The sequence below is a fragment of the Bufo bufo genome, chromosome 2 (genome assembly GCF_905171765.1).
Source record: "Bufo bufo chromosome 2, aBufBuf1.1, whole genome shotgun sequence".
In the NCBI taxonomy this organism is placed as follows: Eukaryota; Metazoa; Chordata; class Amphibia; order Anura; family Bufonidae; genus Bufo; species Bufo bufo.
The window spans coordinates 118,570,412-118,596,961 of NC_053390.1; the positions used below are offsets into that span (position 1 = coordinate 118,570,412).

At 45.5% G+C, this 26,550-nt stretch overlaps 1 protein-coding gene across 1 annotated transcript in view; it reads right to left on the reverse strand.

The window, feature by feature from the left end:
• MCCC2 (methylcrotonyl-CoA carboxylase subunit 2) overlaps positions 1–26,550 on the reverse strand; it is a 174,365-nt gene that overhangs the window by 130,212 nt on the left and 17,603 nt on the right. Inside the window, exons 3-4 of the mRNA XM_040421473.1 lie at positions 18,968–19,052; positions 14,422–14,523 (exon numbers count right to left, since the gene is read on the reverse strand). Coding sequence (XP_040277407.1) covers positions 14,422–14,523; positions 18,968–19,052 — 187 coding nt within the window. The remainder of the gene's footprint in view (positions 1–14,421; positions 14,524–18,967; positions 19,053–26,550) is intronic.

Genomic DNA, 26,550 nt, shown 5'->3' on the forward strand with positions numbered 1-26,550 from the left:
GTAATACCTTCAAAAAAAGTTATTACTTTACATTCCCCATATGTCTACTTCATGTTTGGATCATTTTGAGAATGCAATTTTATTTTTTGGGAATGTTACAAGGCTTAGAAGTTTAGGAGCAAATCTTGAAATTTTTCAGAAATTTTCAAAAGCCCACTTTTTAAGGACCAGTTCAGGTCTGACGTCACTTTGTGAGGCTTACATAATAGAAACACCATTCTAGAAACTACACCCCTCAAGGTTTTCAAAACTGATTTTACAAACGTCGTTAACCCTTTAGGTGTTCCACAAGAGTTGATGGCAAATGGAGATAAAATTTCAGAATTTACATTTTTTGGCAAATTTTCTATTTTAATCCATTTTTTTCCAGGAACAAAAGCAAGGGTTAACAGCCAAACAAAACTCAATATTTATTGCCCTGATTCTGTAGTTTGCAGAAACACCCCATATGTTTTTGTAAACTACTGTACGGGCACACGGCAGGGCGTAGAGGGAAAGAAGCGCCGTGTGGTTTTTGGAAGGCAGATTTTGCTGGACTGGTTTATTTACACCATGTCCCATTTGAAGCCCCCCTGATGCACCCCTAGAGTAGAAACTCCATAAAAGTGACCCCATTTTGGAAACTACAGGATAAGGTGGCAGTTTTGTTGGGACTATTTTTAGGGTACATATGATTTTTGGTTGCTCTATATTACATTTTTGTGAGGCAAGGTTACCAAAAATAGAAATTCTGAAATTTCATCTCCATCTGCCATAAACTGTTGAGGAACACCTAAAGGGTTAATAAAGTTTGTAAAATCAGTTTTGAATACCTTGAGGGCTGGTCACTTTTATGGCGTTTCTACTCTAGGGGTGCATCAGGGGTTCTTCAAATGGGACATGGTGCAAATAAAAAAAGGCCATCAAAATCTGCCTTCCAGAAACCATATGGCGTTCCTTTTCTTTCTGCGCCCTGCCGTTTGGTCATACAGCAGTTTACGACCACATATTGGGTGTTTCTGTAAACTGCAAAATCAGGGTAATAAATATTAAGTTTTGTTTGGCTGTTAACCCTTGCTGTTACTGGAAAAAATGAATTAAAATGAAAAATTTGCCAAAAAATAGCAGTTTTGGCACCATTTTATTTTTTTGACCGTGTTCATCTGAGGTGTTAGGTCATGGGGTATTTTTATAGAGCAGATTCTTACGGACGCAGCGATACCTAATATGTCTACTTTTTTTAAATTTATTTTGGTTTTACACTATATTATCCTTTTTTAAACAAAAAAAAAAAAAACATTTTAGTATCTCCATAGTCTAAGAGTAATTTTTTTTTGTTTTTAGCCGATTGTCTTAGGTAGGGGCTCATTTTTTGTGGGATGAAAGGACGGTTTTATTGGCACTATTTTGGGGGGCATATGACTTTTTGACCGCTTGCCATTACACTTTTTGTGATAGCAGTTTTGGCACCATTTTCTTTTTTTTGACCGTGTTCATCTGAGGTGTTAGGTCATGGGGTATTTTTATAGGGCAGATTCTTACGGACGCGGCGATACCTAATATGTCAAATTTTTTTAAAATTTATTTTACTTTTACAAAATAACATTTTTGAAAAAAGAAATTCTTTTGTTTTAGTGTCTCAAGTCTGAGAACCATAGTTTTTATTTTCTGGGCGATTGTCAGTGGCTAAATAGAATTAAAATTGGGGAAGGGGATTATAAATTTAGTACTTCATGGAAGTGTGGTACTCCCTGAAGCAACAGTCAATGCAGAGGCCCGGATGATCGTGGAACGTGTCACACTGAGTGGTGGTGTCCTTCCGTATCCCCCTCCTGTTACACACTCTGCACTTTTTTGGGGAACGTCCCTTCTTTCCAATATGGGGGACCACACCTGGAAAGTGTTGGCCAGGGACGATCCTGGCGCCTCCAGTTCCCGAGGTACTCCGGCCTGCTCTTTCCTGGTCAGAAAAGATCAGGTCCTTGAGGACTGCCTCATAGAACTGAAGGAATTTCCCTGTGTTGCCAGCGCTCTGGGACAGCACAAAAGAGTTGTACAAGGAAACCTGTACCAAGTAGACCGCAACTTTTTTGTACCATGCCCGGGTTTTGCGCATGGCATTATGTGGCTTGAGGACTTGATCAGAGAGATCAACTCCTCCCATATACCGATTGTAGTCGATGATACAATCGGACTTGAGGACCATTGCCGCGGTACCTCGCACAGGGACAGGCGTGATGCCATTACTGTGAATTGTGGACAGTACAAGGACATCCCTCTTGTCCTTATATCTGACCAGCATCAGGTTTCCACTGGTAAGGGCACGGTTCTCACTCCTGTGAATAGGTACCTGGAGGGGGTAGGTAGGGAGGCTGCATTGATTTTTCCGCACGGTCCCACAAGCGGACGTGGATCTGGCGGCGAGAGACTGGAACAAGAGTATACTAGTATAAAAGTTATCCACGTACAGGTGGTAACCCTTATCTAGCAGTGGGCGCATAAGGTCCCACACAAGTTTCCCGCTAACACCCAGAGTGGGGGGACATTCTGGGGGTTGAATACGAGAATCTCGCCCCTCGTACACACAAAACTTGTAAGTGTACCCTGAGGCACTCTCACAAAGTTTGTACAGTTTCACGCCATACCTCGCCTGCTTAGAGGGAACATACTGGCAGAAAATGAGTCTCCCCTTGAAAGCAATGAGAGACTCATCAACCGCGACCTCCCTTCCAGGTACATAGGCCTCTAAATTTTGGCCCCGAAGTGATCGATGACAGGCCTGATTTTGTACAGGCGGTCATAATGCAGGCATTTCCGAATGGCCTCAAACCGGGTACGTGTCATGGCCGTACTGTAAAGTGGGGTCTGGTAGAGGACGTCCCCACTCCAGTAATGCCTGACACTGGGTTTTTTAACTAGGCCCATGTGCAGAACGAGGCCCAAAAACGTCCTCATCTCGGCTGCACTGACCAAAGTCCAGCCACCGGCCCTAGACAAAAAGGAGGCCGGGTGTTGAGCAATGAACTGTTGGGCGTACAAGTTCGTTTGCTCCACCATCAGATTCACAAAGTGGTCACTGAAAAAATGACTAAAATAGTCATATTCAGTGAAGCCCTCTGATGTTGCTGCCAGAGAACTGCTTCGCGTACCTCCTTGCCTGTTTAAATAAGCGACTGTCGTCATATTGTCCGACAGGATCTTGATATGATCGAGAGAGGTTCTTGAGTGAAGGGCTAGAAGAACTTCATAGACTGCTCTGAGCTCTCTTAGGTTTGATGATGCATTTAACATGGAATCATCCCAGACTCCTTGAACCATAAGGTCCCCTGCATGGCCTCCCCAGCCTCGTCTGCTGGTAATTGCTCCCACCTGGCCTCTGGCGTTATTGAGTGTTTTTTGACGGGTTATCAGGATTGAAGAGGAATCCCTTGTTTCTTCCTCTTGATGATTGCCATCTTCCTGAGTATTCCCTCTTATTTTGTTCTGGTTTATGCTTATTTTGTTCTGGTTTAGGCAAAATGGTTTGATTCAGTGGGAAAACCTTTTTTCTTATCGGAAGCCTGCTCTAAAAAGTCATCCAATAATAACCCAAAAAGCCTATCCCCTCACATGGGATGGAACATAACAGTTTTTTTGAACCAGCATCTCCCAACCTAGAGTGGAGCCACACAGCCCTGCGGGTGGCATTAGAAATAGCAGCTGATCTTGCTGACAACCTGACTAAATCTGCCGAGGCGTTGGCCAGAGAATTTGAGGCCTGTTTAAGCATGGGCACTGAGGCCAAATTTTTTTCCCTTGGGGTTCCTGCTGCAAGATGATCGTCTAGCTGATTGAGCCACACTGATAGGGATCTGGCAGTACAGGTGGATGCAATGCTTGGTCTGAAAATAGCTGTATTTACTTCCCAAGCCTTTTTTAGTAAGTTCTCACACTTCTTATCCATCGGATCACAAAGTAATCCCATGTCCTCAAACGGGAGAAAGGATTTTTTGGATATCCGTGGCACTGGAGCATCCATCTTTGGAGTTTTATTCCAAAGACTTGAGACAGAGTCCAAAAACGCATACTTTCTTTTGAAAGTGTTTGTAATCGGGGGTTCTCTTTTTGGGATCCCTCCACTCCCTCGAGATTAGGGCCTTGTCATTATTATGGATCGGAAAGACACGTCTTTTCCTCTCTCCTAGATCCTGAAACATCTGATCCAGGATGGAGCGACTTTCTTTAGACTCCTCCAGGTGCATAGTAGCTCTTATAGTTTTTGAGAAACTGTCTGTATCTTCCGGGAGAAACAATGGTCTCTCCCCTGCCTGTCGTCAGATGAATCACAGTCTATATCGGAAACGATTTCCCCTTCATCCAAATCCAACCCGAATAACTGGGAATTCTGGGATTTCTGAGACGTAGAGGCTTGCGGCAATGAGGGAGGTAACCTAGACTCCACTGCAGCATTAATCTCTTCACGTATCATACTCCGCAAAGAGTAATAAGGAAGGAGATGCTTCGGCCTCCACTTTTCCAACACATTTTGGGCAAAGTAATTTCTTGGCTTTAGATAAATATAAATGACTTCATGCAGATAGCGCATTTTGTGGACTAGAATCAGACCCAGGTGCCTTGGAGGTGGCGGTGTCTTTTCCCTACAAAAATAAATGGAAAAAAAAAGTAGGGTTCCCTCAGGAATAGACACCAGCACCAGGCACCAAAGGTGGATAATAGGCATAACATCCCCATACACCCATATCTGCCCAAGTGAGGACAGGAGGCTGATGGTGCTTGCGGTCACATCCAGAGGCTTGCGGGCGGTATCTGGGTCAGAGGCTCCGACATTGCAGGGAAGGGAACAGCACGTGTCGCTGCTCCCTGCATTCGGCCTCCATTTAAATCTCCCGGCCTCCTAAGACACGTCCGTGAACTCCTGCCCAGAACGAGACTCCTTCCAGGGAGTCTCCGCCCACCGAATGCCGCAAGGAAACTGCTGCGCTCCCCAAATGGAGTGAACAGAATAAAGCCCGGGGCTGCCTTGCACGAGGATTTATGCCAAAGGTACAGGGAAGGGAGGTTGCACGTCCACAGAGCCCCTGACCACGGCGACAGCCCTCCTAACTATTGGGGAAAGAGACCAGGCCATTCGCTATCTTCACAGTGAACCTGCTCAGGAACACAGGAGGAGCTTCCACGCTATCCGGGACAGGAAACAACACTGATTAGGTCAGGGGAGGAGGCCCTTTTAAAGTTTGAGGTTCCGTGTTGTTTCATGTCCTGGGGCGGGGAGCACCCTCCTGGGTGGGGAGCACCCTCCTGTCAGTGCCTGGGGAGGCGCCGGGGAAAAATGGAGTTACTCTAAATATCAAAAACCATTCCAGGATCATAACAGGAGGCAAAACATATCTGCACCAAATTAGTACAAATGCATGCCAAAGGGGTTGTGGGAGTAACATTTCATGTTTTCGGCTTTATAAAACACACTAGCAGGAAGACCCGGCTTCGCACAGGTATATTTCCACTATTTCATTTAATGTTTATGTGTGTCGTTAAAAGATATCAACAGTATCCCCCATAACAGTGACCTCTATAGCACCCCGCCCCCTTAACAGTGAACTCCCCACAGTGCCCCGCCTGCCCTCCTAACAAAGACCTCCACAGCGGCCCGCCCCCCCTTAACAGTGACCCCCTCACACCGCCTGACCCTTTAACAGTGACCTCTACAGCAGCCCATCCCCTTAACTTTGACCTTCACAGCAGCCAGCTCCTTTAACAGTGACCTCCACAACACCTCACCCGCCCCCCTAACAAAGACCTCCACAGCGAGGCATTATTGTCTTTAACTGATAGTATATAAAGCCCCACAGAATTAGTATACACTTAAAGGGAATCCGTCACCGGGATTAGTTTTTTTTTTTACACAATAAAAGCACAGAGAGCTATTGGGACTGGGTTTTGCGGATGTGCTAGCGGCGATCTAGCAACCCATGTCCTCAGCTCTATACACAAAATCCCGGTGACAGGTTCCCTTTAACCTCTTCAGGACACATGACGTACCGGTACGTCATGTGTTGTTCCGATCACTGCCGCCCGACTGGCAGTGATCGGAACAAGGTGCCTGCTTAAATCATTGAGCAGGCACCTCGGCTAAATGCGCAGGGGGGTCCCGTGACCCCCCCATGTCGGCGATCGCAACAAACCGCAGGTCAATTCAGACCTGCGGTTTGCTGCGTTTTCTGCAGTTTCTGATCCCCGCGGTCCCTGACGGCGAGAGGTGCAAAGGGGGGGTTGCAGGCGGTGCGGGAAACGGGCGGTGCGGCAGGCGGGATCGCGATCCCCCGCCCGCCTCTTCTTGAATAATCATTGGTGGCCAGTGGTTATACCAGAGTGTCAGTACATTGCTGACACTCTGGTGCAAACGGCTGACATCTGTGATGCGATGTCAGCCGTTTAACCCTTTCCATACCGCGGTCCGTACGGACCGCGGTATGGAAGAGCAGAGATTAACAGTCGGGAGCTCCCTCCCTCTCCCATCGGGGGCTGCTGTGCCTTTGCAGCCCCCAGACAGGATGGGGTCACAGAGGGAGGGAGCCCCCCTCCTTGCCCTTCCCCGTCTGCGAAGTTGTGGCCACAACTGAGCAGACGGGGAAGGTTCCCATGGCAACAGGACGTCTTTTCAGGCATCCTGCAGTCCATGGTGCTGACCAGATCTGTGCTAAAGGCATAGATCTGTTCAGACAAAGTGTATGTAAAATACAGTACAATACACTATATAGTGTACTGTACTGTATTATACAGACATCAGACCCACTGGATCTTCAAGAACCAAGTGGGTTTGGGTAAAAAAAAAAGTAAAAAAAAGTAAAAATCAATCAAAAAACACATTTATCACTGATTAAAAATGAAAAAAATAAAATTCCTTACACATATTTGATATCACCGCGTCCGTAACGACCTGATCTATAAAACGGTCATGTTACTTTACCCGAACGGTGAACGCCATAAAAATAAAAAACTATGATGAAATTGAAATTTTGCCCACCTTACTTCCCAAAAAAGGTAATAAAAGTGATCAAAAAAGTCGCATGTACGCAAAAATAGTACTAATCAAACCGTCATCTCATCCCGCAAAAATCATACCCTACCCAAGATAATCGCCCAAAAACTGAAAAAACAATGGCACTTAGACGATGGAAACACTAAAACATGATTTTTTTTTGTTTCGAAAATGAAATCATTGTGTAAAACTTACATAAATAAAAAAAAAGTATACATATATTAGGTATCGCCGCGTCCGTATCGACCGGTTCTATAAAAATATCACATGACCTAACCCCTCAGGTGACCACCGTAAAAAAATAAAAATAAAAACCATGTAAAAAAAATTTTTGTCATCCTACGTCACAAAAAGTGTATTAGCAAGCGATCAAAAAGTCATATGCCCCCTAAAATAGTGCCAATCAAACCGTAATCTCATCCCACAAAAAATGAGACCCTACTTAAGATAATCGTCCAAAAACTGAAAAAACTATGGCTCTTAGACTATGGAGACACAAACATTTTTTTGTTTCAAACATGAAATCATTGTGTAAAACTTACACAAATAAAAAAAATTGTATACATATTAGGTATCGCCGCGTCCGTGACAACCTGCTCTATAAAATTACCACATGATCTAACCTGTCAGATGAATGTTGTAAATAACAACAACAACAAAAAACGGTGCCAAAAAAGCTATTTCTTGTTACCTTGCCGCACAAAAAGTGTAATATAGAGCAACCAAAAATCATATGTACCCTAAACTAGTACCAACAAAACTGCCACCCTATCCCGTAGTTTCTAAAATGGGGTCACTTTTTTGGAGTTTCTACTCTAGGGGTGCATCAGGGGGGCTTCAAATGGGACATGGTGTGAAAAAAAACAGTCCAGCAAAATCTGCCTTCCAAAAACCGTATGGCATTCCTTTCCTTCTGCGCCCTGCCGTGTGCCCGTACAGCAGTTTACGACCACATATGGGGTGTTTCTGTAAACTACAGAATCGGAGCCATAAAGAATGAGTTTTGTTTGGCTGGTAACCCTTGCTTTGTAACTGGAAAAAAAATATTAAAATGGAAAATCTGCCAAAAAAGTGAAATTTTGAATTTGTATCTCTATTTTCCATTAAATCTTGTGCAACACCTAAAGGGTTAACAAAGTTAGTAAAATCAGTTTTGAATACCTTGAGGGGTGTAGTTTCTTAGATGGGGTCACTTTTATGGAGTTTCTACTCTAGGGGTGCATCAGGGGGGCTTCAAATAGGACATGGTGTCAAAAAACCAGTCCAGCAAAATCTGGCTTCCAAAAACCATACGGCACACCTTTCCCTCTATGCCCTACTGTGTGCCCGTACAGTAGTTTACGGCCACATATGGGGTGTTTCTGCAAACTACAGAATCGGGGCAATAAATATATTTTGTTTGGCTGTTAACCCTTGCTTTGTTACTGGAAAAAATGGATTAAAATGGAAAGTTTGCCCAAAAATCTAAATTCTGGGTTAACGACGTTTGTAAAATCAGTTTTGAATACCTTGAGGGGTGTAGTTTCTAGAATGGGGTCATTTTTGGGTGGTTTCTATTATGTGAGCCTCACAAAGTGACTTCAGACCTGAACTGGTCCCTAAAAAGTGGGTTTTTGAAAATTTCGGAAAGATTTCAAGATTTGCTTCTAAACTTCTAAGCCTTGTAACATCCCTCAAAAATAAAATATCATTCCCAAATTGATCCAAACATGAAGTAGACATATGGGGAATGTAAAGTAATAACTATTTTTGTAGGTATTACTATGTATTATAGAAGTAGAGAAATTTGCAATTTTTTTACAAATTTTTGGTAAATTTGGTATTTTTTTATAAATGAAAATGAATTTTTTTTACTTCCTTTTACCAGTGTCATGAAGTACAATATGTGACGAAAAAACTATCTCAGAATGGCCTGGATAAGTCAAAGTGTTTTAAAGTTATCACCACTTAAAGTGACACTGGTCAGATTTGCAAAAAATGGCCTGGTCCTTAAGGTGAAATAAGGCTGTGTCCCTAAGGGGTTAAAGAGGTTGTTCGGTCCCAAAATCTAAATTCTTTTTATGTGCTCCTAACACCCCTCACCATCCATACATATGCCCCTAATACCTGTTTTTCATGTCTGAGCTTTCCTTCCTCCATGAAAGACATCACATTATCCTGGCAGATCTGTTTACTTTCTCTCCTTCTTGTTTTGTTGAATACATAACTTTATTGATACACAAGCCTGGCTGCACTGCACAGAGATGAGTCACAGTCTGGCCACGCCCCCCGCACTGCTCTGTCTGTCTGTCTGTCTGTCACGCTTCTGGGACAGCAGAGAAGGGCTATTACGGCAAATTACATCCTTGCACTCCCCTATGCCCAATCTGGATTGGAGGGGGGGAGGGGGAGAGCTTGTATATGGGCACTTTCTGCTTATACTCAAAGGACTGTAGGCATCAGCCCTCACTGCAGCACTACTGCCAGAGCTTCTGCAGCAATCTCCAAAGCCACGCCCCAGGGGCGGGGCATACACAGCTCTCCTGAGCAAGCTGGGGGAGAAGACGGAGGTCGGCACTTCCACTTGCAGGAGGCGGTGATGTGATTAGTGACGATCTGTCTCCTGCTCAAGCCAGGAAGAGAGGAGCGGAAGACAAGACAGACAGACTATTCCGGAAGCAAAGAAAAGACATCTGGAGGGACCACGTGACCGGGAGGCAGATCTCAGGAATGGCTGCACTTTGGAAGGTAAGTATCTGGTAACTAATCTTTCCTCCACAGGTTTGATTTTTTTATGTAAAAAAAGGTTAATCCCGGAGAACCCCTTTAAAACAAAAACCCCAATAAACTCATATAATAATATTAAGACAAAGATGGAAAAAAAAAAAATGATATATATATATATATATACACACACACACACACACACAGTTGCAAGAAAAAGTATGTGAACCCTTTGGAATTATATGGATTTCTGCACAAATTGTTAATAAAATGTGATCGGATCTTCATCTAAGTCACAACAATAGACAATCACAGTCTGCTTAAACTAATAACACACAAAGAATTAAATGTTACCATGTCTTTATTGAACACACCATGTAAACATTCACAGTGTAGGTGGAAAAAGTATGTGAACCCCTAGACTAATGACATCTCCAAGAGCTAATTGGAGTGAGGTGTCAGCCAACTGGAGTCCAATCAATGAGATGAGATTGGAGGTGTTGGTTACAGCTGCCCTGCCCTACAAAAAAAAACACACCAGTTCTGGGTTTGCTTTTCACAAGAAGCATTGCCTGATGTGAATGATGCCTCGCACAAAAGAGCTTTCAGAAGACCTACGATTAAGAATTGTTGACTTGCATAAAGATGGAAAGGGTTATAAAAGTATCTCCAAAAGCCTTGCTGTTCATTAGTCCACGGTAAGACAAATTGTCTATAAATGGAGAAAGTTCAGCACTGCAGCTACTCTCCCTAGGAGTGGCCGTCCTGTAAAGAGGACTGCAAGAGCACAGCGCAGTCTGCTCAATGAGGTGAAGAAGAATCCTAGAGTGTCAGCTAAAGACTTACAAAAGTCTCTGGCATATGATAACATCCCTGATAGCCAATCTACGATAAGTAAAACACTAAACAAGAATGGATTTCATAAAAGGATACCACAGAGGAAGTCCCTGCTGTCCCAAAAAAACATTGCTGCACGTTTACAGTTTGCACAAGAGCACCTGGATGTTCCACAGCAGTACTGGCAAAATATTCTGTGGACAGATGAAACCAAAGTTGAGTTGTTTGGAAGAAACACACAACACTACAGGGAGTGCAGAATTATTAGGCAAGTTGTATTTTTGAGGATTAATTTTATTATTGAACAACAACCATGTTCTAAATGAACCCAAAAAACTCATTAATATCAAAGCTGAATATTTTTGGAAGTAGTTTTTAGTTTGTTTTTAGTTTTAGCTATTTTAGGGGGATATCTGTGTGTGCAGGTGACTATTACTGTGCATAATTATTAGGCAACTTAACAAAAAACAAATATATACCCATTTCAATTATTTATTTTTACCAATGAAACCAATATAACATCTCAACATTCACAAATATACATTTCTGACATTCAAAAACAAAACAAAAACAAATCAGTGACCAATATAGCCACCTTTCTTTGCAAGGACACTCAAAAGCCTGCCATCCATGGATTCTGTCAGTGTTTTGATCTGTTCACCATCAACATTGCGTGCAGCAGCAACCACAGCCTCCCAGACACTGTTCAGAGAGGTGTACTGTTTTCCCTCCTTGTAAATCTCACATTTGATGATGGACCACAGGTTCTCAATGGGGTTCAGACCAGGTGAACAAGGAGGCCATGTCATTAGATTTTCTTCTTTTATACCCTTTCTTGCCAGCCACGCTGTGGAGTACTTGGACGCGTGTGATGGAGCATTGTCCTGCATGAAAATCATGTTTTTCTTGAAGGATGCAGACTTCTTCCTGTACCACTGCTTGAAGAAGGTGTCTTCCAGAAACTGGCAGTAGGACTGGGAGTTGAGCTTGACTCCATCCTCAACCCGAAAAGGCCCCACAAGCTCATCTTTGATGATACCAGCCCAAACCAGTACTCCACCTCCACCTTGCTGGCGTCTGAGTCGGACTGGAGCTCTCTGCCCTTTACCAATCCAGCCATGGGCCCATCCATCTGGCCCATCAAGACTCACTCTCATTTCATCAGTCCATAAAACCTTAGAAAAATCAGTCTTGAGATATTTCTTGGCCCAGTCTTGACGTTTCAGCTTGTGTGTCTTGTTCAGTGGTGGTCGTCTTTCAGCCTTTCTTACCTTGGCCATGTCTCTGAGTATTGCACACCTTGTGCTTTTGGGCACTCCAGTGATGTTGCAGCTCTGAAATATGGCCAAACTGGTGGCAAGTGGCATCTTGGCAGCTGCACGCTTGACTTTTCTCAGTTCATGGGCAGTTATTTTGCGCCTTGGTTTTTCCACACGCTTCTTGCGACCCTGTTGACTATTTTGAATGAAACGCTTGATTGTTCGACGATCACGCTTCAGAAGCTTTGCAATTTTAAGAGTGCTGCATCCCTCTGCAAGATATCCCACTATTTTTGACTTTTCTGATCCTCTCAAGTCCTTCTTTTGACCCATTTTGCCAAAGGAAAGGAAGTTGCCTAATAATTATGCACACCTAATATAGGGTGTTGATGTCATTAGACCACACCCCTTCTCATTACAGAGATGCACATCACCTAATATGCTTAATTGGTAGTAGGCTTTCGAGCCTATACAGCTTGGAGTAAGACAAATGCATAAAGAGGATGATGTGGTCAAAATACTCATTTGCCTAATAATTCTGCACGCAGTGTATGTGTGGAGAAAAAGAGGCACAGCACACCAACATCAAAACCTCATCCCAACTGTGAAGTATGGTGGTGGGGGCATCATGGTTTGGGGCTGCTTTGCTGCGTCAGGGCCTGGACAGATTGCTATCATCGAAGGAAAAATGAATTCCCAAGTTTATCAAGACATTTTGCAGGAGAACTTAAGGCCATCTGTCCACCAGCTGAAGCTCAACAGAAGATGGGTGTTGTCTTGTTGCAACGACCCAAAGAATAGAAGTAAATCAACAACAGAATGGCTTAAACAGAAAACAATACGCCTTCTGGAGTGGCCCAGTCAGAGTCCTGACCTCAACCCGATTGAGATGCTGTGGCATGACCTCAAGAAAGCAATTCACACCAGACATCCCAAGAATATTGCTGAACTGAAACAGTTCTGTAAAGAGGAATGGTCAAGAATTACTCCTGACCGTTGTGCACATCTGATCTGCAACTACAGGAAACGTTTGGTTGAAATTATTGCTGCCAAAGGAGGTTCAACCAGTTATTAAATCCAAGGGTTCACATACTTTTTCCACCTGCACTGTGAATGTTTACATGGTGTGTTCAATAAAAACATGGTAACATTTAATTGTGTGTTATTAGTTTAAGCAGACTGTGATTGTCTATTGTTGTGACTTAGATGAATCTCAGATCACATTTTATGACCAATTTGTGCAGAAATCCATATCATTCCAAAGGGTTCACATATTTTTTCTTGCAACTGTAATATATATATATATATATATATATATATATATATATATATATAAAATATGAGTGAGTAAATACTCAACACTTCGGGACAACAGTAGGCAGGTGTGGGCCAGGTATATTATACTGCGGGCTCTAACCCTAGCGCTGGCCCTATATCTCTTATGCCCTGCTTATAAATGGAATAGCCGTCCCTATAGGGGCGATCCCGTATCAGGAGCCTCCTGTGAACGCCCTAGGAATAATAAACATGCACAGAAGAATAATAAAGTAAGTAAAAATCAAGGTTTATAAGCCACTCCTTTAAGCAGATCCTGATTACAAATAAAGAGTTGTTATTATGGCAAAAAGACGCCGTGTTAATTCATGGCGTCATCGTCCCGAAGCGTTTCACCCATGCTGTAATTGAGCTCATCAGGGGACAAGATCAACATAACAGGATCCGATCAGACTTTTAGATCTGAAAATGCAATAGATAAACCATAAGCAGTTTACCAGCTTAGATAATAAATATAAGAGCATAAGATGTCAGCTTCAGCTCATTGATACAATGCGGTCTCCCTATGAGGGGGAGAGCTGCTAGAGAAAAAAACAGATGTCTACTTGCGTGTCAGAAGGGTACAATCAGAAGATGCTGTAGTACAGGGGCCCAGTACCCCACTGATTCAATCAAAGGATGGCCATCGGTAGACGTACATCTCAGCCACCGGTTTATAGATAAGGCACTGTGTGCAGTAGTGTATGAGGGTCAGTCATTCGCTTGTATATTAGAAAAAAGCAAGTGACACTCTATTGTGGGAACCCAGTATAAAGATAGACAAGACGTGTAAGACTTGTGACACAGCCACCTGTGCATAGATGGGGCACTGTATATGGTAGTGACTGTCAGTGCGGCCAGAGGGTTTCCCGGCGTCCGTGGTGCAGAGCTTATACTAAGCATGTCCTTCGTTGCCTATAGCAACCAATCAGAGCCCATATTAATGACCTGTAGCAAAATAGAAGCTGAGCTGTGATTGGTTGCTATATGCAACCTGATGAATATCCAGGCTAACTGCCACAACAGCCAACAGACAATGGCTCCAATAGTTTGGCGGTTAGGTTACCAAGCGTATTTTCTGGCAAATAATTGGAAAGGGTGGGGTGAAAATTTCCACTCAAAACATAGTCTATGACGTTCTCCGAGTCACACGAGACAGCTGTGCAAAATTTAGTGATTGTAAATGCGAAGGTGCGGTTTCGTTTAGCGGACATACATACATACACTCAGCTTTATATATTAGATTAAACCATATTTTCTAATTAGTCTGTTTAGATGGAATCCACTTACCCAGATATACGGCCAATGCCTGTGATGAGACCTCCAGCAGGAACCTCTTCATTACCATACAACTGGTAGCCGGCAAACTGAGAGAATTCCAGGAAAGGCGACCTAATAGAAAAGTCACATTGTGAGGGAATGTAGTCAAGTGAATGGAAATTAGCTGCAATACCAGACACTGCCCATGCACAAGAGTGGCGCTATTGCGGGGGGAAACAAAAATAAAGCTGACAATTTCATAAAATGCCGGACAGAACGGCCTGACTGTTAATGGATCCATCAGATCCATCACATGCAACTGGTCTTGTTTGAAATTTGACATTCCAAGACCAAAATGACAGCATTAGTCCAAGCAACAGAGGAGAAATCACTGTTAGAAATTGAGTCGGGAGTAATCGCGGGTAAAATCTGCTTTTACTTTCACTTTCAGCTGTATTCACAGCATCCCGATTTCTATCAGTGATATCTTCCCTTGTACTGAATGTATTGTTGTCATTCTGGTATTGTCTGAAAGCTTGGAATGTCAGCTTTCAAACAATACAAAGCCCATATCTAGCTGGTACTAAACCAGAGATATGAGCAGTTAAAGCAGCCCCCCTCCTCTTCAGTGTGGAGGAGAATGATGGATCAGCTGCAGAGTTAACAGGCTGCAAGAGGAGAGAAAAAAGAAACTGTAAAAAAAAAATAAAAAAAATAGAAATGTGGTACTGACCCACACAATAAAATTACTTTATCTTTACCACACAGTGGACACCGTAAAACAATTCCACAAAAAAGTTTTTTTTTTATCTTTCCCCCTAAAAATAAAATACGTTATTTAATACACTATAAAACCCACAATGGTTCCTAAAAAACCTACAACTAATCCCACTAAATAAAATAAAAAAATTAGAAGAAAAATTTAAAAAAGTTATGACTGCTAGAACACAAAGGGGGAAAATATTATTGGTCCTTAAGGCTAATAATAATGTCACTAATGGGTTAAAAATGCAATAGTGTCCCATGATTTACTGCAGACACACATTGTCCATATTGCCTCCTTTGCTGGCTGGAATCATGTTTCCATCACATTACACACTGCTCATATCCAGGGGTCACGGCTATCGCTGAAGCACAGATACGAGGTGGGCAGGACGGGAGCTGCTGCGTATGCATGCCTATGTACGCTCCCATGGTCCTGCCCACCAGAGAGACCTATAGTGAGCAAACATGGCCACTGCTGCAGGATTACACTGTGGTCACAACCCTTGGAAATTGCTTTGTGTTATCTCTACATAATAAATGCCATTTGCTGAAGTGAGACAACCCCTTCAAGGTGCTTGTACACATTAGATGAACTTCTGCAGAGCACCCATCCCCACCTGTGGAAATGGCAGAATATAAAAAAATAAATAAAGATATATATATATATATATATATGAGGGTGCCCCAACTCTCCCACCATGTGCTTGGCAGAATATGCATGCATTTAGCGAACTCAGCGAGGTACATTTATATTCTTAACATATTAGCAAGACCAACATACTGCCATAATGCGGTCAGTGTTATTCAATACATTCCAGAACTGTAAGGCCTCTTTCACACGGGCGTTGCAAGAAAATGTGCGGGTGCGTTGCGGGAACACCCGCGATTTTTCCGCGCGAGTGCAAAACATTGTAATGCGTTTTGCACTCGCGTAAGAAAAATCACGCATGTTTGGTACCCAAACCCGAACGTCTTCACAGAAGTTCGGGCTTGGGATCGGTGTTCTGTAGATTGTATTATTTTCCCTTATAACATGGTTATAAGGGAAAATAATAGCATTCTGAATACAGAATGCATAGTAAAACAGCGCTGGAGGGGTTAAAAAAATAAATAAATAATAATTTAACTCACCTTAGTCCACTTGATCGCGTAGCCGGCATCTCCTTCTGTCTCCTTTGTTGAACAGGACCTGTGGTAAGCATTAGTTACAGGAACAGGACCTTTGATGACGTCACTCCAGTCATCACATGATCCATCACCATGGTAAAAGATCATGTGACGTACCATGTGATGACCGGAGTGACGTCATCAAAGGTCCTGTTCCTGTAATTAATGCTCACCACAGGTCCTATTCAACAAAGGAGACAGAAGGAGATGCCGGCTACGCGATCCAGTGGACTAAGGTGAGTTAAATTATTATTTATTTATTTTTTAACCCCTCCAGCGCTGTTTTACTATGCATTCTGTATTCAGAATGCTATTATTTTCCCTTATAACCATGTTATAAGGGAAAATAATAATGATCGGGTCTCCATCTCGATTGTCTCCTAGCAACCGTGCGTGAAAATCACACCGCATTCGCACTTGCTTGCGGATGCTTGCGATTTTCACGCAACCCCATTCACTTCTATGGGGCCTGCGTTGCGTGAAAAACGCAGAATATAGAGCATGCTGCGATTTTCACGCAACGCACAAGTGATGCGTGAAAATCACCGCTCGTGAACAGCCCCATAGAAATAAATGGGTCGGTATTCAGTGCGGGTCCAATGCGTTCACCTCATGCATCGCATCCGCGCGGAGGCTACTTTCACACTTGCGTTCGGGGTTCCGCTTGTGAGCTCCGTTTGAAGGCTCTCACAAGCGGCCCCGAACACATCCGTCCAGCCCCAATGCATTCTGAGTGGATGCGGATCCGCTCAGAATGCCTCAGTCTGGCTCCGCTTGGCCTCCGCTCCGCTCAGCAGGCGGACACCTGAACGCAGCTTGCAGCATTCGGGTGTCCGCCTGGCCGTGTGGAGCCAAACGGATCCGTCCAGACTTACAATGTAAGTCAATGGGGACGGATCCGTTTGAAGTTGACACAATATGGTGCAATTTTCAAACGGATCCGTCCCCCATTGACTTTCAATGCAAAGTCTGGACGGATCCGTCTGACTAACTTTCACACTTAGATTTTTTTGTGAAATATAATGCAGACGGATCCGTTCTGAACGGATCCCATCGTTTGCATTATAGGAGTGGATCTGTCTGTGCAGACACCAGACGGATCCGCTCCGAACGCAAGTGTGAAAGTAGCCTAAGGGTTACATAGCATCATAAATCAAAATAATGCTATGTAACCTGTCAGTGCTGGGAGGTCAGGACGGGAGCTCTCAGCTAACACACACTGTGAGTCCAATGCGTGGAACTCGCTTGTATGAAAGGGGCCTAAAGGTTGTAATTTGAAACGCTACCAGAGATTATCCAGAGGGAGGTGGAAAAAAATTGGCAATTGCCTAATTAATGGGGGGGGGGGGGGGGGGAATAAACAGCCAGTAACATTTTCTGACTGTATTAAAGGGGTTCTGCACTTAGTTTTAACTGATGATCTATCCGCTGGATAGATCATCAGCATCTGTATCAACTAGCGTGGGCGCGGCTAAGCTCCATTCAAGTGAACAGAGCTTAGCCCCGCCCATGCTAGTTGATATTAGTCGTGACGTTACTGGGCCGGCAGTAAACAGTGAGAAGGCCGCGGCGCTACTGGAGCGCCGCTGCCTTCTCAAATAGCTGATCGGCGGGGGTCTAAGGTGTCGAACCCCCGCCGATCAGAAGCTGATGATCTATCTAGAGGATAGATCATCAGTTAAAACAAAGTGCAGAACCCCTTTAAGTCAATCGAAAAACCCACAAAATTGTGTAAAAATGTAATTTGTTATTGATAACTATATTGTGGGTTTTACGACTATAAAGAGTGATAATGAGTCATAACTGTACAGCTGAGTACACTTCTGGTAGAATTTTGTGTTGCATATGGATTTTTCCATGGATTTTATTTGCAGACTCACCATGACTTTCACCCGATACATTTAAATGGGTTGTCAAACTTCACACATTTTAAATACTCTCTCTTAAAGGGGTTTTCCTAGATATTGTTACTGATGACCTATCCTCAGGATAGGTAATCGGTATCTGATCGGTAGGGGGTCTAACAGCCGTGACTCCTGATGATCAGCGGTTTGAGAAGGCAGCAGCGCTCCTGTGAGCACCGCAGCCTTCTCTCTGCTTTCCCTAGGGCGAGTGACGACACGTTAATTGGTCACGTGGCCTAGGCGTAGCTCAGCCCCCTTACAGTGAATGGGGCTGAGTGCAATTACCAAGCACAGCCACTATACAATGTACGGCGCTGTGCTTGGCGAGATGAAAAGATGATCGATGGGGATCTTGGGAGTTGAACTCCTCTGATCAGACACTAATGGATAGGAAAGGTCATCAGTATAAAAATCTTGGAAAAACCCTTTTAAGCAGTGGGACATATCTCTACAATAGCTCTACAATATAAAAAAATATACATAAAGTTGGACAAGCTCTTTAATGGGTGAATATCAGCGGTGAAACTCCATGCCATGTCCGTGCAGATTTGAAACAATTCTTTTCCATGTTGGTTTGTCTGCTACATGTGGATTTGAAGATTCTACTATAACTTGCACCAAAAAAATCACAACATTAGAATTCACCAGGAGAGTCCCGCAGGGTATATCACTGCGTCATCAGTATATGATAAATTCATCAATCATAATAAAATCATGATTCCAAGAGTAAAGCTTTGTACCCAGGATCTATAAGTCTGTCGATTCTTTCCCTAGGGAGAAGTTTCCCTCTAGAGGTATGGAGAGTTCTGGCCTTTTCTCCTCCTCCTGTAAAACATAAAAAAACATTAAAAAATCTAACAGTTTTCGACAAGTGCTGTAACCACAACTAGAGCCTGGCCTCTCTGGGCTATAACTTAACTCTACCTACTGGTGACACTCATATACACAGAAGGCTTTATGGATGTTTTAATCTCACCTCAGTTTCACATAATAAACCTAAAGATTATTTTATTTTATTTATCTTCTCTATAAGCGGCAATTTCAGGCTAGGGAGAGTCCGATCAGAGTGTTTCTTAATGGGACTACTAAAGTTAGTTTCACACAAGATAGAATGTGGTCCAGGAGCGTGGTCTCCTCGATTGGCTGAACCAGGTTACTGTGCAATCCTCTTGCCTGGCCCTGTCCGTAAAGGAGAGGGAGGAGCTGGCAGAAGGAGGAGGAGGAGCAAAGGTGGCAGAGTGACTTTGCCCCGCCCTCAGTGTGCTTAACTGCTCATTTGCATATGGATTAAAGTACTTTTTTTCTGAAATGCAGCAAAGCATCGCAAAGTGAGAGCTATCATTACATGCAGCTAAGCTAGCTCTACAAGGCATTGTGTCTGGTTTAACAGGGAATTTCCTGTTGACAGAAACCCTTTAAGGGCTCATGCACACGAATGTACTGGTATTTTTGGGCCGCATCCGGATGCAGACTCATTCACTTCAATGGAGCCGCAAAAAAATGCGGACAGCACACAGTGTGCTGTCCTGCAGCCACACAAAAGAATAGAACATGTCCTATTCTTGTCCATTTTACGGACAAGGATAGGACAGTTCTATAGAGGACAGGACGATCATGTTCTGCCAAATGCGGAACACACATGGCCGGTATCCATGTTTTGCGAACCACAAAAACAGCAACAGCCGTGCGCATGAGCCCTAAGGCTGAAAATCTACTGCTGGCTCTGGCTTCAAAAATCGATTCAAAGAAACCGAGCATGGAAACTCAGCCTAAAGAGTTTACTCAAGGTTTTTTCTTGGCTGCTTTCTTCCATAAACAACACTACACCTGTCCATTGGTTGTGACTGGTATTACAGCTCAGCTCCACTGGAATACATAGAGCTGAACTGGGGACAGGTATGGCATTGTCTTTGGAAGAAAGGTAGTATCCCAAATCTCCTGTACCTATAGCAGTGGTCAGGAGATAAATGTCGAGCAGGAAGAAATTCCACTCAGGATTCTGGCAGAGGCTTTCTCCCCTCTCCCTAATGAGAACATATGCACAATTGACCAAGCCAGTCGTACATGTGTACGTGGGGCAAAGGAGTCAGGAGGAACAGGTTCTAGTGTTTGGTCAGCTGAGCCCTATTACACAGACTGAGGATTCGGACAACTAAGGCCTCATGCACACGGCCGTGTTCCGCGGCCGAGAGCGGTCCGTGGTAACCCGGCCGGGATTCCTTCTGACAGCAGGAGCGCACGGCGTCATTGGTTGCTATGACGCCGTGCGCTTCATGTCGCCGCTGCTGTACAGTGATACACTCGTGCCATGGGCTTCATGTCGCCGCTGCTGTACAGTGATACACTCGTGCCATGGGCTTCATGCCGCCGCTGCTGTACAGTGATACACTCGTATAGATCATACGAGTGTATCACTGTACAGCAGCGGCGACATGAAGCGCACGGCGTCATAGCAACCAATGACGCCGTGCGCTCCTGCTGTCAGAAGGAATCCCGGCCGGGTTACCACGGACCGCTCTCGGCCGCAGAACACGGCCGTGTGCATGAGGCCTTACAGGGAGAAATGTTTGTATGAACCCTCAGTCCTGATAATTGCCTGTGAAAATGTGCTGCCAATCACCTGTCAAGTTCGTTGGGTGATCTCATCTTTTATTCGACACCTAAAATCCTCGTTTGTACGCAGCACGCTACCCTGCTTAAATAGGAGATGAGCTGAAACAAACAATAAAAGTGTACGGGGACAAATGATCGTATTAATGATCATTCATCTCCACTCAGCGGGGATGATTGCTGCACGTGAATCCAGCTAAGGAGTGGGCAATTATTGGGAACGGTTTCTTCCAGATCATTTTCTTGTATGTTGGGCCCTAATTCATCTATGTAGACATACCATTTGATTTTATGTTTAACAAATTTGAAGAATATTTGGTTATGTTATTTTTAATTTTCCATCTCAATAACTAGATTTTTGTACTTACCGTAAAATCTGTTTCTCTTCCATTTATTGGGGACACAGGCTTCACCATGGGGTATATAGCTGTTGCCACTAGGAGGCGGACACTAATCACAAAAGTGTGAGCTCCTACCTTCAGCTATACCCTTCCTACAGGAACTAAGCTAAATCAGTTAGTGCAAAAGCAAGAAGAAGTAGGAGAAGCAAGAATAAAAAACTGGAAGGCCAAACTAAGTACAAACTCAGAATCACGCAGGCCAGAAAAGGCCCGTAAAAGAGAGAACGGATGGGAGCTGTGTCCCCCAATGAACGGAAGAGAAACAAATTTAACGGTAAGTACAAAAATCTAGTTTTCTCATCCGTATCATTGGGGGGCACAGGCTTGACCATGGGACGTTACAGAGCAGTCCCAAGGGTGGGCATAAACAAGAACCCTCAGGCCAATCAGAGAACCGCCGTCTGCAAAACTCTACACCCCAGAGAAGCGTCAGAAGACGCAAAGGTGTGTACTCTGTAAAAGTTGGAAAAGGTGTGCAAAAACGACCAGGTAGCCGCCTTGCATACCTGAAGGGCCGAAGCCCCATGATGTACTGCCCAAGAGGCCCCCACTGCCCGAGCAGAATGAGCAGTAACCCGGAAGGGTGGGGCCCGGTCACTGATGCGGTACGCTTCCACAATGGCCAAACAAATCCATCGGGAAGTTTTAGACACAGCCAGCCCTAGTCTCGGCCCCTCTGGAATGACGAACAAGAAATCTGTCCGTCAGAAAGAGGACGTCTGGGACATTCGTACCAAATCCAGAGTGTGGAGCGACTGCTCACAAGGATGAGACAGGGCAGGACAAAAGGAAGGTAGAGTGATCTCTTCATTTAGATGGAATGCCGACAACCTTCGGAAGGAAGGACTGAACAGGGCGAAGGACTACTTTGTCCTGATGGAGGATCAGGAAGGGCGACAGACAGAAAAGAGCTGCGAGTTCAGACACCCTACGATGGAAGTGATTGCCACCAAAAAGGCCACCTTGTAGGACAGTAAAAAATGGCCAGAGGAAGAGAAGGCGCTCATAGGGTGAGTATGGAGAGGCAAGACAGTGTCCTCTAAATTAAGGTGAGTAAAACCTTTTGGAGTTGCACCGAATTGGGTGCAACTACAATAAAGACACGCTGAGAGAAATACAGCAAATGACTGGTTGGTGGTGCCGCCGACTGTGTCCGAGATAACACCTTGGGCGGGGGCCAAGCCGCCGTTCAGGTGGACACTGGGACTAGTAGTAGTGCTCCTCTGGACTTAAGTGGTCTAGAGAGCTTGTGGACACAAGGCGCATGTCACAACCGGATGTTTAGGTACAATCAGATTTATTGTAGGACAACACGTTTAGGGGTTCAGAGGACCCCTTTTTCAAGTCTGAAGCGCTGCAGCAAGTGAATGAGCTGGAACGCTGCCGTCTGGTCCTTGCACGTGGTGCGTACGTACCGCCGATCGTACGCACCACGTGCAAGGACCGGGCGGCAGCGCTCCAGCTCATTCACTTGCTGCAGCGCTTCAGACTTGAAAAAGGGGTCCTCTGAACCCCGAAACGCGTTGTCCTACAATAAATCTGATTGTACCAAAACATCCAGTTGTGACATGCGCCTTGTGTCCACAAGCTCTCTAGACCACTGAAGTCCAGAGGAGCACTACTACTAGACCTTGAAGGACAGGAAGCGAAGGACAGGAAGCGAAGCGACACCTGCTGCAAGGGCTCAAACGGTGAAAACTGGACAGCGCTGAGCACTAGATTAAGATCTCAGGGATTCAACGGAGGACGGAAAGGGGGCATAGCATGCGCAACCCCCTGCAGAAGGGTCCGAACCGCAGAAAGCGAAGCCAAGTTCCGCTGAAAAAGAAGGAAAAGAGCCAAAACTTTCCCTTTGAGGGAGCTGAGAGCCAGCCCCAAGTTCATGCCCGACTGCAGGAAAGACAACAGTCGCAGCAACAAGAAACGAATGGGAGACAGCAGGTGACACTTGCACCAACTAAAGTAGGACTTCTAGGTCGGGTGGTAGATTCGGGAAGACGACAGCTTTCTGTCAAGAATCATGGTCTGGACAACAGCATCCGAGAAACCCTGAGCCCCAAGTACGGCGGCTTCAACAGCCATGCCGTTAAATGTAAAGACCCTAAATTCGGGTGGAAGATTGGTCCCTGCAACAAGAGGTCCTCCCGAAGGGGAAGACGTAAGGGTTCGTTGGCGAGGAGGGTGACTAGAGATGCGTGCCATACTCTGCGCGGCCAATCGGGGGCCACGAGAAGGACTGGCATACCTTTGGACCTGATCTTCCGGAGGAGACGCGGAATGAGGGGAAGAGGGGGGAACACGTAAGGAAATGTGAACTGACTCCATGGAATCACTAGAGCGTTGTACTGCAGGGCCATCGGATCCTGGCACCGCGCGACAAAGTTTTCCTTGTAGTTGAAGCGGGAGGCCATGAGATCCACGCCCAGCCAACCCCATCACTAGCAGTTGGCTAGAAAAACTTGCGAGTGAAGAACCAATTCGCCGGGATCGAGAAGCTCCCTGCTGAGGAAGTCGGCGATCCAGTTGTCAACGCCGGAGATGTGAACTGCTGACAGCGCTGGTACATGGCTCTCCACCCAGCTGAGAATCAGAGCTATTTCCGCCATGGCTGCTGGGCTCCGGGTGCCGCCCTGGTGATTGTGGTACACCACAGCCGTGGAGTGGTCAGCCTGAACTTGAAATGGGCGTCCCCGGTGATGGTGGTTCCAACGAAGCAGAGAGAGAGACGAATCGCTCTCAATTCCAGAATGTTGAGGGAGGGAGCACTCCTGGCGTGACCCTACGCTTTGAACGGATAGATTTTCCAACACTCCCCTTGAACCCCGGAGGCTTGCGTCAATGGAGAGGAAGGAAATAACGGCCCGATGTCAGCATCGGGGAAACCAACCACCACCTGAGGGCCCGGCGGGTCGGGGAAGGGAGACGTATGAGCCGATCCAAGGAGTCTGGAGAACGGTCCGAACTGGTTAGAATGGCTCGCTGAAGAGTCCTGGTATGGAACTCTATAGGGAACTGCTTTAAAAGGCAGAGACCATGTGACCCAGAGCCCGCATGCAGTGACGAATGGGAAGAAGACGGGGACGCAACAAGGGGACAATCTGAAGACGGAGAGTGGATAGCTTCTCCGGGGACAAGAGTACCTTGGCGTGAAAGGTGTCGAGTAACATGCCCAAAAGGTTAGCCACTTAGATGGAGAAAGACATGACTTTTGCCGGTTCAGGGTCCATCCGAAGCGTTCCAGGGTGTCCAGGACTACGCGCAGGTTGTCCTCCATTGCCTGGAATGACGGACCCTTTATCAGGATATGGTCCAAGTATGGAATCGCCACTATACCATGGAGCAGGGCCATGACCGCCGCCAGAACCTTCGTAAAGACTCTGGCAGCTGTGGCCAGGCCGAACGGGAAGGCCACAAAATGGTAGTGAAAGGGACCCAATACGAACTGGAGAAATTTTTGGTGACTGACGCAGATTGGGACTTGAAGATAAGCGTCCTTGATGTCTATCGAGGACAGGTACTCCCCCGGTTTCATGGACGCAATGAGTGATCTCAGGGACTCCATCCGGAAGCGGCAGAGCCGAAGGAAGTGGTTGAGTGCTCTGAGGTCCAGAATGGGACGGAATGTCCCCTCTTTATGGGGACCACAAAGAGATTGGAGTAGAACAAGTGAAAACGGTCTTGTGAAGGAACCGAGAAGATCATTCTCCGCCCTGCCACAAAAGTGTGTGGATAGCCTGAAAAAAGGAATTTGCGGCAGAGGGAGAGGTCGGGGGAGACGAAGAAAAAAAACGGGATGGGGGGTGGGGGACCCGATTTCCAGTTTGTAACCCTCGGAGATGACTTCTCTTACTCAGGCATCCGAGACGCGAGCCAGCCAAACATGACGAAACAGATGAAGACGGCCGTCCACCCGATCAGAGGGTGCTGGAAGCTGCACGTCATGCAGAAGAGGTTTTGGGGGTATAGGACTTGGAGCCTTGTTGACGGGGACGCCAGGAAGGGCGAGGTTTGAAAGAAGGCTTGCGCTTCTGATCCGAGGCAGACTTGTCGGCTGGCCGCTTGGGGCTGGAAAAACTCTGAAGGGGTCAAAAAAGAGGTCTATGCTTTTTTGACTTGTTGAAACAAACCCTGTTTTGTGGTAAATGAGTGCTCTTACCACCTGTAGCATCAGAAATAATCTCGTCCAGGTGTTTGCCAAAAAGTCTGCTGCCGGTAAAGGGGAGGGCCGTCAGGGTCCACTTTGAAGCATTTTCTGCCGCCCAGCAGGAGAGCCATAGGGTACGGCAAATAGTCACCAAATGGGCTGACGAGCGGGCCATTAGCCTCATCCAGAGAGGCTTCACAAATATATGCACTGGCATGGGAGAGCTGCAGGGCAATATCGGAAAGTTCCTCCGAGGTGTCCCCCGAGGGGAGACACTGACTTAGATTGTTTGCCCACTCACCCATAGCTTCGCTCACCCATGTAGAGGCAAAAACCGGTCGCAGTGCTGTGCCCACTGCTTCAAAGGATGATTTTGCAAAAGATTCCAATTTTTTATCCCTGATATCAGAGAAAGAAGCCCCATCCGCTATCAGCAAAGTGGTATATTTTGCCAAGCGGGATACTGGCGGGTCAACTATAGGTGAGGAAGACCACTTTTTCGTCGAATCCTCCGGAAATGGATAAAGGACATCTAAAGCGTTTTGGTAAGGCAAAACGTGGGATCAGGAAAATTCTACTCCTTGGAAAGAGAGGAATCAAAATCCTGGTGGTTGGGGAAACTTTGGGCGAGCGACGGGACCGCTTGAAGGAAAAACTCGAGCCGGACGATGAGGGTGTGGGGTCCTTAACCTGTAAGGTCTCTATAACCGCTGTTAGGAGATTGTCCACCATGGAGGACAGTTTTGAAGACTGACCCTCATGAGAGACAAAATCTGCATCTGAAAACCTCTCCTCGGAACATGCCTCTTCCAAGCAAGACACGTCGGAGTGAGACTCTCTGGGAGGTGGCGGAGAGGCAGGGGAAATGGGAGACACAGACACCCTGCTGGGGAAGGGTGGTCTGGCCCATTTAGCGGGATGGCCGTGATGGGAATAAGTCCCAGGATCCCCAGAGTCGGACTGGTTAGAGGACGGCCTTGCGGACAAACGCCCCAGTATTTCCACAATGGCTTTGTTAGTATGGGAGACTTCCTGTGCCATCCTTGACAGGGAGCGCGCCCACTCCGGCTCTAACATAGGCTGGGCAGTAGGGGCGACTGGGTCAGGGTCAGAGCCACTTGGCGGTGGAGCAGAGCACGAAGAGCAGAGGGAATCTAACTGACCGGAT